At 33.3% G+C, this 12,425-nt stretch overlaps 1 protein-coding gene across 2 annotated transcripts in view; it reads right to left on the bottom strand.

The window, feature by feature from the left end:
• Positions 1-12,425, bottom strand: part of LOC130445770 (myophilin) — a 38,394-nt gene that overhangs the window by 13,178 nt on the left and 12,791 nt on the right. For both annotated transcript variants that reach the window (XM_056781623.1, XM_056781622.1), the window contains exon 2: positions 5,975-6,111. In XM_056781623.1, coding sequence (XP_056637601.1) covers positions 5,975-6,111 — 137 coding nt within the window. The remainder of the gene's footprint in view (positions 1-5,974; positions 6,112-12,425) is intronic.

Below are 12,425 nucleotides of genomic sequence, written 5' to 3' on the forward strand. Positions count from 1 at the left end.
TAAGTTGTAAATCTTTACTAACATTGGACGCCATTTCCACGATTGTGGGTCCAGGACAGGCAAAATGTGCAGGTAATTATAGCGAACGGGGACGCTCATCAAGTTCATCAACAGTGGTGGATGTTAAAGTAAGAAAAATTACAGGATCTCCTAAGCGATACTTAACATGCGGCAACATTTAAATACGTCGCCAAATACTTACCAAAAGCTTCTATCATCTGTGTTCAAATACGGATACTAGCCCGGATCGGGTCAAGCAAAAAACCCAGTTCACACGCTTTGGTTTGAGACCACGTTGAGACTTGCCAAGCATGTAAATGTAACAACTAGTTTACTTAAGTTAGTAAATGCGAGAATAGTATATTTTTGTTCAATACCAAAATCACAATCAAAAAGTTTGAAAGTTTTGATGGTGAACCTTACAGATACTTGAAACATTCATCTTGGTCAGAAAATAAATTTAAATCACAGGCATTTCGTGCAATGATTACTTTCGACGGGGATTAAACCAACAGCAGTGTGCCGATGAACTCGCTTCGACTTTTGATGATGAAAGCCCCATCTTGAGCTTGGTTTTTCGTATTCAATTCTGGTCGCACTTCTGCTGGGCCAAAAAACATCGTTGCTGTTCGTAAACTGATATTGCAATATCGTCATATGCCGTTCCTTGAGATTGAGGGCATTAGTTTCAGCCGCATACATTCAATATTGCATGAGGATGCCAAAAAGATTTGTTCGCGTTTTTACCTACGGTTAATTTGACAATCGCGCAAAGAAAAGCTTGTGCAAAGAAATGTTGTGAATATTAATTCGCGGTGAATCTATGCATGTGAACTCGAAACCAAGACGAGCCAAATTCAACAAAAGTTGTTCGCGCACGAAGCAAATGGTCGCTTGTTTTTTCGGAATGATTGGACATGTCACCGTTCCATAACAGAAACTTAAAACGAATAGTACATTAGCATTTTTTACCAGAGAAGTTATAAAATATCAGAGAAACCAATCGCAGAATACAAATCATTCTTCACCTCGATAATCTGCCGTACAGTTCTTGTATGGCACCCAATGATTTTGGATTATACCCGCAGATCAAAAATAAATTACGAGGTCAACGTTTTTCTACACCCGAAGAAGCATGAATGAAAAATATCTTGAAAAACAATCAAACCATATCCAATTATAAATATTTGTGGTTATTTGTCAAAACCTAGTAGCCACCCTCGTACCAGTTTATTAAGTATCCAATAATAACAATTACCAATTTGATTTATCTTGTTAATTGACAAGAAATGAGAATTTCCCATTTGGCAGAAATGAACATCTTTACACGTCCTATAAATTTGAAACACTCCAAAACATTTTCATGTAAAAATTTCGATTAGAATTATTAATTGATACAGAGAAATCATATCGTTCACAAAAAGCCACATAATTCACAAACAATTTTGCTATAATTAATAGGATGACCTAAACCATTAGTAAATCGTAAAAATAGAAATGAGAGGCTGAATAATAATTAAGAACAAGATAAGATTAGACAAAATTTTAAATGTTATACTATCACTGAAAACACCATTTTTTTTTTAATGTCAAGATTTAATTTATGGAAACAATTATTTTCCGTTTTAGTTCTACAGTAGCAAAACATAAATGTATAGTGTGGCAAATATTTTTAACATATAAGTCCTAGACCAATTCAGGCTTAAGAGAAAAACAAGTCAACGAACCATAGGCGTGCGGCGAAAATAAATAAGTTTAATACCAAAAAAAATGTCTTATATCTTGTTAGTAATGTTACCAATAAGTATCTAGAAATAGAAATACATTTTTTTCCAGTTATCTAACTTCTACCTCCCATATAATTTGAAGAAAAATAATTTACATCACTAAATTTGTGGTTAAGTGCATTCAAATGTTTAATATACTTTCTGTATATCCTTATAATAAACTGTAATAGTATTTGGCTATGATAGTAACATTAATACATAGTTCAACATAACTGAAAACTGATTTCTATTAAATATAAAAAATGTTAGCTGATAAAAGTTACGTTATTTTTATTGCACCTGTGTCAAATTCAGATTTATCAGTAGTATGTTTTCCTAGATCAACAACTATGGGTTCGATGGATATTTCAATGCAATTATTAAGAATCCTCATAGTCTACTTTTCTTTTACTACCTTTTCGTAACAAATATATTATTATATACGAACCTGAGGTTACGTTGTTGAAGGCACTAGTAAGCAGATTTGGAACTAACATTGTTCGCTTCATATATTTTTATACTATATATATATCCCCTTTTATAGCGTTATACGCCTTTGGGTTCCTAATCTCCAGGCCTGTCTATCTTGCCAGTCGTCGACTGCTAGGTTCCTTTCGGACATTGCTCTAGTGATTCCTTGTAGCCATGTTCTAGGTGGTCTTCCCCTCTTTCTTTTTTCTTTGGGGGTCCATTCTAATATTATTCTTGGTAGTCGTTCTCTTCCCATTCTCTTAACGTGTCCATACCAAATCAACTGTTTCTTTTCTATATCTTCTACTAAAGTTCTTTCTACTTTCAATTGTCTTCTTATTTCCTCGTTTCTTATATGTTCCGTTCTAGATATTCTTGCTGCTCTCCTCCAGAAATCCATTTCCACTGCATTTAAGTTATTTTTTTGCTTTTCTGTAAGTTGCCAAACCTCGGAGCTATATGTAATTATTGGTTGTAAAATGGCGTTGTATATTCTCTTTTTTGTTTCTGGTCTAATATTCTTTTGCCACAGCACTGAGTTCAGGGCTCTTATTACTTTTCTTCCTTTGGTTATTCTGTCCCTAATTGTTTCCTCGTTTCGTCCTGTTGTTGTTAGTTTTACACCTAGGTATATGCATTCCTTACAGTTTTTAATTATTTTTCCCTCTAGATCTAAATTCCCAGGTGAATCTTCTGATCCTATACATATGTATTGTGTCTTCTCCGTGTTAACCTGTAGACCCCACTTTTGGTATTCTTCTATAAGTTTTCTAGACATGTACTCCAGATCTTCTTTTTCCTGTGCTACCACTACCTGGTCATCGGCATAGTGCAGTGTATACAAGGTGCTCTCCCCAATAGTTAGTCCCATTCCTTTACATTTTTTTTTTCCAAACTCTTAGGGCTTCATCTATGTATATGTTGAACAGAGTTGGGGATAAACAACACCCTTGTCGCAAGCCTTTGGTTGTTTTGAAGCCGTCTGTCACCTTGTTACCTATTTTTATTTTTGCTGTTGTGTCTCTGTATAGTTCTTTTATAGCCTTTATTAGAGTGGTATTTATGCTCGTTCTTTCCAGAACCTCCCATAATTTTGAGACAGGTACTGTGTCATACGCTTTCTTCAAGTCTACCAATAGTAGGTGCACTTCTTGTGATCTTACGGTTCTCTTTTCGATTATTTGTGATAGACAGAAAATACTATCTATCGTCGATCGACCTGCTCTGAAGCCGTTTTGTTCCTCGGATTCGTATGGGTGATATTCTTCACAAATGATCTCCTTTATTATTTTTCCGTATAACCTACTGAGCGTACTAGTCACTGTAATGCCCCTATAATTATTGCAGTCTTCCTTATTTCCTTTCTTGTATATGGACGTGATCCATCCTTCTTTCCACGTTTGCGGTATTGGTTCTCCATTTAGATGTCTATTGATAATTTCTGTTAGGATATTAAACAGCCTATTTGTTCCTGCTTTTATTAATTCTGCAGGTATTCCCTCTGGACCAGGAGCGCGCCCATTTTTAAGTAGTGTTATAGCTTTCTTTGTTTTTTCTACGTTGATTTTTATTGGTTCACCTGTAATCCGTATGTCTTCAGCCGGCATGTTACTATATTCAGATCTCTGTTCTCTGAGTAATGAGCGGTAATAGTCTTGCCATTTATTTGGTGATATGGTGCCTATTGGGATATTTTCTTTTCTGCCAGATCTAACATTATCTATAAATCTCCACGATTCCCTGGATTGGCGTCCTCCTAAATAGGTATCCAATTCCTTGCATTTATTTTCCCAGCTGAGGTTTTTGGCCTCTATCGCAGCGGTTTTAAATTTTGATACAGCTTCACTATATTGTTCCTTATGTTCTGCTTTTTTAGTGCTTAGCCAGGTATGATACAATCGTTGTTTTTGTTCTTTTAAATTTTGCAGTTGTTCAGTCCACCAATAATTTCGTGTTCTCTTTTTCATTTCTTTATATCCTAAGGCTTCTTTGGCTGCTTTGTGTATGCTGTCAATTACTACTTTGGTAAGATTGTCTGTTGGTTCTTGTTCGTACTCCTGTGGGAGGTTTTGGTCCAGTCTTTGTTGGTATAATAATTTTGTGCTCTCGTTCATAAGGCTTTCTATATTATAGTTTGGTATATCTATATCTGTTAAATCTTTACTGTTTTGCAGTTGATTCTTTTGTTTGTTGTCTTTGATTATTGGCATTATTAACTTAGCTTTTATCAGATGATGGTCACTTCCACATTCTGCGGATCGATATACTCTGACATTGTGCACTTTTATCTTCGTTTTTTGTTTCATTATAAGATAGTCGATTATTGATCTTAGATTTCTAGTTATTTGCGTCCATGTATATGTGTGTATTTCCTTATGTTTAAAATACCCATTCATTATTCTTAGTAAGTTATGTTGACAGACATCTATCAACCTGGAGCCATTATCATATTTTTATACTAAGTTTAGTAATTCAATTTTAAAAACTTATTATTTATTGACTTTAGTAAGCAAGCCAATTTGCAGCCTGGGATTTTCTTCAATAGATGGTTTGTAAGTCTCTACACCCCGGCTATTAGATGCATAACAAAAACAGATCTGTTTTCGATTTTTAAGGGAATATCTGATTACCGTTTCTCATACTGTTCTGCATGCACTTACTCATTATAATCTCCATTTGAAACGTGCTTAAACTTCCTTCAACGAATCGCGAGTTACCCACCTATGTGGGTAATAATTTTTTTAGCCTTGCTTATTACCACATGCAATCAGTATTTATATTGAAATATAAATATATATACTCTCATTAGTACTATAAGCAATTAAATTGTTTCTTATGTAGTATGAGTATGTTTGGGACTGATATCCAGCAACATCATTTCTCACTGATAATTATTTTGAGTATGTAGGAACTCATACTCAAATTTGTGATTTTAATCTTGGTGTATGTTCACTGTTAAGTAGTTTCACTGCTAGCTCGTACGGGTGGTTGTTATGGCTGCTTAAGAAGCATTCACTGAAGCCACTTATTTCTTATTTGACAGAATTGGTGATTTCACTGTTGAATATAAACCTGGGCGCGTCGGCGATTCTGCGTTATACTTTTGATTGAAACCTCTCTATAACATCGTGATGAGATTTTGATTGTAACGATAAGTCAAAATTAGTTCCTAGCTGTTTCTTTTAGTAAGGATATATGTTTCCAGGTGAGTCCTTTGTCTAGATACCACCCAAGTACTTTACGCTGTCTGTTTGTGGTAGGGTTTTATCGTTTGAAAATGTAATCACCGATAAAATAAGTGGAAAACATCGATTTAATTTGAAATAACAATAATGTACAAAAGCCAAAAAATAATTCAATAGGATATGAACATATTTCCAGTTAATCCAGGACAGAGAAAAAAATGAAATAATCGGGCGTAGCGTAATCTGAGTTAATATGTAAATAGTATCATAATTATAAATAACGGTTTAATTTTTTTGTGTATTAATGAGTAGAATGGTTCGATGATTACCTATGATTTTTCACGATGTAAGAAAGTGACTATCATCCAGTTAGTATATGATTGTTGGTATATAATTATTTGTTTATGATATAATGTTAGTCGATTAATGGCAAGTATAAAATTCGTATATTGCATCAACCAATAAGCAAATTAATATTAAAACGACAATTACATTTTAATAGTTACTCAATAAATCATTCACATAAACTTTCTCTCATAAATAAATACTCACTTGCATAATAGTGTACCATCTTTAAGTACTTCATAGAAATTGTCCATGTCACCGGCAACGCTGATAGGTTCATTTGTAATAGTTGCAATCCATTCTAAACTTTCTTTTGCTAATTCTTCGCTATATTTTGCATTAACCTACAAATAAGAAAAAAATATTTAAATTGATGGTGCTTCGAAATTATAGTACTAGGATGGTCCCATAAGTACCTGGCCTATCTAGAAATAGCGGTATTTGCTTGAAAAATCCCACTGTATTAGAAAGTACACAGTCTATTCAGCATATGTTGCAAGTTTGAAGAAGCCACGTTGTTTAGTATTTGTTTTAAATGAACGTTTTCAGTGAATTTGTAAACATGGAAATGCCTTAGCTCAACCAATATAAAAGCTGAACTAGTTTTTACTCTGGATGAGACTACTCTTTAGTTATAAACAGTAAAATATTGGGTAGTAGGGTTTAAAGGAGGCCGTACAACCTGCGAAACCAGTATCGCAGTGGTCGACCAAATGAGGTGACGACTCCAAAAATGTTGAAGAAATTCCACAAAGCGGTACTGGATGATAATTGACTGAAAGTGTGCGAGCTAGGAGACATAATAGGCATTTCAAAAAGTGCAGTACACCGCAAATTAACTGAAAATTTGGACATGAGAAAGCCATGCCCAAGTTGGGTGCCGCATTTGCTAAAATCGAACAAAAACAGGATTGTGAAAATGTTTTCATCGAGTGTTTGGCAATGTTTCAGAAATAAAGCCGAATTTTTGCACCGTTCCATAACAATAGATGAAACGTGGGTCCATCACTTCACTCCCGAAACAAAAGAGCAATCAAAATAATAGAGTGGAAAGGCAGAACCGGCTCCAAAGAAAGCAAAGACCGTTTCATGTGCAGTCAAAGTCATGCCGTCGGATTTTTTGAAATGCACGTGGGATAATTATCAACGACTACTTTAAAAAAGAAAAAACTACCAACAGCGAGTGTTAAGCGAACTTATTGCAACGTTTGAGCGAAGAAATCAAGAAAAAACGGCTTTGGCTTAAAAGAGAGTGTTGTTTCATCAAAACATGCTCCAGCTTTTACATCCGTTATTGCAATGGCCAAAATGAATGAATTAAAGTTTGAATTTCTACCTCATGTACCCTATTTGCTAGATTTAGGCCCCTCGGATTATTTTCTGTTCACAGAATTGAAAAAATGGCTCGGCGGTCAAAGATTTTCCAACAATGACGTGATGTTCGGCGTACGTAGGTATAACAATTGACATCAAGTTATATTCTGTCGCATTGCATGAATTAAGGGGCTGTTGTATGCGAATACCATGATTTCACAGTAAGTTTACTAACTGATATGTAAGGAGTATTCATGTGAAAACTCTCTTCTAGAATATCAACAAAAATTGTCTATAAAGTCCTTGTAAATGAGTTTTGATTATGTTAACTACACGATATATTTGGAATCCGACCCGATATTTTAATATTCTTTCGCTCAAATTTTTAGTAATATTTTCTCATATAATTTTTAAAGTATTAGCAACAGAATACTAGGCTTGTTTACATTTTCAGCTTTTTTTCAGGCTTCAAAATCATAAGGACTTGACCAATTTTCCATGGACGTTGGAAGTAATTTATTTTTAATGCAACATCAATTATTTGCTTGTTCTATCCTCTGGCATTCTGGATGTTTGCCGCCTATTTCGGAGTTCACGTTTTTCTGCAATTTTTTGGTGGACAATCAGAGGTTTTTATTTATATGGGGGGAATATTGTTCTGGCGTAAACATCCATAGTGAGTGTATTAATTAGACCATATACAGGTTGTTTCGGAATAACACTCCAATCTCGGAAAATGATTCTATAGGTAAATATAAGGAAAAAAAGTTGGTATTTGTTATACTTCCATAAACGCTTCGTAAGCGAGTTATAGTGAGCGTTAAATTATTTATAAAGAAAAGTTTTGTAAACAATAAAGTAAGTGCCAACAGTGGCTGCAAGATCAACCATCAGCAGGTCGATTTGCAGAATCGGTCAACGTAGAGCCTAGCACAGAGAGAGGCCAAAATTATTCCCAAGTATGATTTTACTGTTATCAAAATAATATTGTATCTATATTATGACAACAGAAACATAAAAAATTGTGTAATTCTTAATGATGGGTTCCTTATCTAAGCAGCGAGAACATCTGTGTTGATATTTTAGTTATTTGATGACGAACATTATAACGTTTCTCTATAGTTGGGCAGGGCACTTTTGAGATGTGTTGTCAACAATTGCTTTTATCTGACTTAGTCTTGTGGGTTTCCGATTTTTGACTTTGAGCTCTCGCAGTATCCATTAATTTTTATAAAATTCTGGGTACTCAGTATAAATCAAGACCCAATAAGAATAATGATATATATGTGGTAAACAAATTATTAACTAACCATATAAACAATAAGAGAGGAAATTTTTATTCCAGTCTGTTTTTGTAACCTTTCAGAACCATGTCAGTGTGTTGGGAGATATCAATAATTAATATCACTGATAACAAAGTGTTCTAATAAATTTTCTGCGAACTTTTCCATTCAACGGAATTTGGATATATCTTGTAGATAATAAATTAATATCCAGTGATGATACATTGAAATATAGAATGTTTGACATATATATTACATTATACATAAACCGTTAATGTAGTTGTTTTCATAAGATTAGTCATACAATATATCACCAAAAAATATGCATACATTCCAAGAGGTGACCTTGAATGGTTAAAATTAAGAATGATTGCCTAACTCAGAAGAAACTAACTTATGTCTTCGATGAATCATTTGAGCTGGTTTCTAAAATTGTTGATAATCTCAAAATACTTTGGACTGCAGATTGTTTAGTTGAGAGATATATCAGGAGAAATCAATTAGTTTGATTTTATTCGAAATATCACCATGCAGTCATTACAGTTATGGAAATAAATAAATATCAGTAACAACAAATAACGAAAATGTTATCATAGATGTTCTCACTTTGTGAAACCATAAGTACAAAAGTAGATAAGTAACCTATCATTTATAATTGCACAGAGTTGTACTTAATATAACAAACGAAGATAATTAAAGATAAGTAAAATTAAATATAAGGATGAATTAATTGCTTCAGAGTAAAAGTTGATGGTTTTGTTGCCATATTATAGATATAATACAGTGAATATTTTATAACAGTAAGGCCATACTGGGGAATAACTTTTTAAATTCTTGGATATGATAATTTCCTGGAAAATTCTAAAATTATGACCAAGTTTTTCCCAGTGGTTTTCATTTATATTACATATACTACAATACAATAATACTAAATCACTAGCATCATATTCATCTTCGTCAGAATCAATGTCTTAGAACATTCTTTCATTGTAAGCAACACAACGGAGCAGGAATTTTTTGGTGAAGTGTTATTAGTTCTTCTCTGGGTTTTTAGTTGAGATTACATCAATTCGATTCCAACATATTAGCACGGGGGTAATATTTAAAACAGTGTGACCATTCTTTTTGCTCATTTCGCCTACAGTATATTCATTGGTAATTATTTTTTGTTTCTAAAACCAGAATCGAAAAGAGCTGTTTTCTTTTCTCCCCACCAAAATGCAATATGCACATATGTATATCTCTGGAATGGGGTGCTTTCATTTTATATTTCCAATTAACATTTATCAAGGCTTTAAGAACAATATCATAGCTGTCAAACTATGTTTCAACCAAATAATAGATTCTTCGTCTTCTTTCATTACGATACTTGTTATATATCTTTATCAAACGACTACTTTCCATTACTGTTTGCCTTTTATTTACTGTTTTATATCTAAAATCATGTGTTTCCAGTGTTTGTATTGAAAATACGCCAAGAAAATGGTGTCTTTTCATTTCTGCAAGAATACCTTGAAGAATTTGGCATTATGTTTGATGTGAACATATTGTAAATTGTATCGCATTTTGGCGTTAACCTCTCAGGTATAATTTTCGTCTTATTGTCACACCTTGCTTCGCAATTTTGTAGAGTGAAGTCTGAGGTGTATTTGTGACAAACATTGTTTGATGGAAAAGACGTGTTCTGGACACCTCGACTTTAGAGTCGGTTAAAAATAGTTAGAATCACTTTCAAAGCATCTGTTGATAGATGTTGCCGTCAAATGTTTGGTCTCTTTCTGCGCTAGTCTCTAATAGGACGTATTCCTAATCTGCAATTCGACTTGTTGATGGTTGATCTTGAAGCCACGGATGTCACGTACATTATTGTTCACAAAATCTTTTATTTAAGAATAATTTGATGTCTAATATACCGCACACTTGCACAGCTCCTAACTAAATACTGACTGAACAGGAAACCCTACTACTTGATGATTATAGAAAAAATTTTTGGAATTATGTGTGATACCCTATTTACATTCATTATTTTCTCAGTATTATTCGATTTAGAAACCGGTTTTATTCAGGATTGAATTTTTGTGTATTATTGTGGTTTATCTATACTTTTAAATGATTCACTGATTCTAAAAATTGAATATTGTAATGGATACGTTGTTTATTATTCAGTTCGCAGTAGGCCGTCTCTTATTTCTTTTGTAAAAATAATAATTTCGTTATTTGATGACCGGCATCATATTTATTATTTATTGGGTGGGGAAATACTATTTGACCCTTCTAAATCAATGTAAATTTTGAGTATTCACTACAAATTAAAATCCTAATACGATACAAAAACCTTAGTCTATGTAGATTTCATTGACATGCAATAAAATGTAAAATCGTTGAAGTTTAACTAAGTAAAACTATGAATCTTATGGTTTAAAGTACTGGATTGATCGAGCGACTTAACAAGCCTGATTAATACATTATAATCTTTTCATCATTGAAAACTTTTGGTGCCATAGACTTTGAATTGTTCCGTAGCGTGTGTGCTGAATTGTTGATTTTTTTTATTGTTATTAACCTGATTATTAAAATAACAAAATGTCGCTATGGATTGGCCAACGCGTAGCCTAGACTATCGAATTCTATCGAACATTCATGGGATGAACTTACGAGAATAGTTCGGGCTAGAAATCCTGCTCCAGCCACGAAATCGGACCTCAAAATTTATTAGGACCAAGGGATGGAACTCTGAAGATTGATAGGTCAACGAATTTTAGCTTGTACGTTCTTTACTATTAATTATTATAACCTTTTTTTCATTGTTGAAGATTCCTTTTCGTTTGAATGTATTTTACCAAAAAAATAATTCAATAACAACATAGTTACAAATTATGAATCTAAGATAAAGATTGGAACTTACAATTAAAGACTTCGCAAATTTAGTAAAAATAAGAAAACTGTACTTTTAGAGCCTGAATAAGTTACAATAATATCGTTAATTAAGATGATACGTCACAACACAAGGTGGAATCAGCCTGCTGATATAAATATCTCATTATGCCATAATACATCATTTCGATTTCTATGAAAATTATGAGTCCAGGTCGTTAACCAAAAACACCAATTTCCGGTTTTCTGATAAGTAATTTCCGATTTAACCTGATAAAAGCCCCATTGACGTGAATCAAATACAATTAATTATAATAACAAATGATAGGTCCAAGGATTTCGATGGTTGCCAATTTTTTCATTTGTTATATAAAGTACTTTTGAAGATATGAGAGACATTTATAAATATTAAGAATACGTTTATTCCTCAATACGGTTTGTTTAGATTATATATACGAAAAGGATTTGACGAGAGAATGATTTAATTGCTCCTGAAATCGAGATAAGATTCGAGCTAAATAAAGTTTAAAAATAGTTGAAGTTAGAAAAGAACCAGCATGAAAAATATTTGATTACAATGTGGTATAAATTGCTCATCCTGCTCCAGCTCTTCTCACCACAATTCGTCTTGTAAGTAAAAGAAATAAGGAATGTAATTACTTAAATCTTATTTATTCGTGAAACGGTTTATCAGTTGCACAGACTGTTAGGGGAGCTAATCCACCAATTATGATTGGTATTCCTATAAAAAATTGTAATGAATACATGAGCAGTAGCAGTTACAGTATAAATATGGTCGTTTCCAATTAAGTTCCTTGTCTTAGCAATTCTGCGCGTACAAAGACTATAAGTGAAGTTCCTACTTTGCAAACCGGTTAAGAAATTATTTTTTATGTGAAAAAACACTTTAGAACATTGTCTTGGCAAGAAAATATGAAAATAATCAGAATATACAGAACTGCAAAAGATAGGAATCAGAAAATCGTGGACGCTCACTGGTCCAACCCCTCCCAGTTTATAAGGGCGAATATTTCAACGAGCAATAAAACACTTTGTTTCGAACTTGTTCGTTTCTGATTCACTTTTTGTAACAATTTAAAATGGAATCCTCGTAGAGTATTGGAACTAATATGGAACTAGCGTTAAACCGCCCTCGTACGTATATACATAATTCTGTATTCTGTGGA

Source organism: Diorhabda sublineata, chromosome 6 (genome assembly GCF_026230105.1).
Source record: "Diorhabda sublineata isolate icDioSubl1.1 chromosome 6, icDioSubl1.1, whole genome shotgun sequence".
Classification (NCBI taxonomy): Eukaryota; Metazoa; Arthropoda; class Insecta; order Coleoptera; family Chrysomelidae; genus Diorhabda; species Diorhabda sublineata.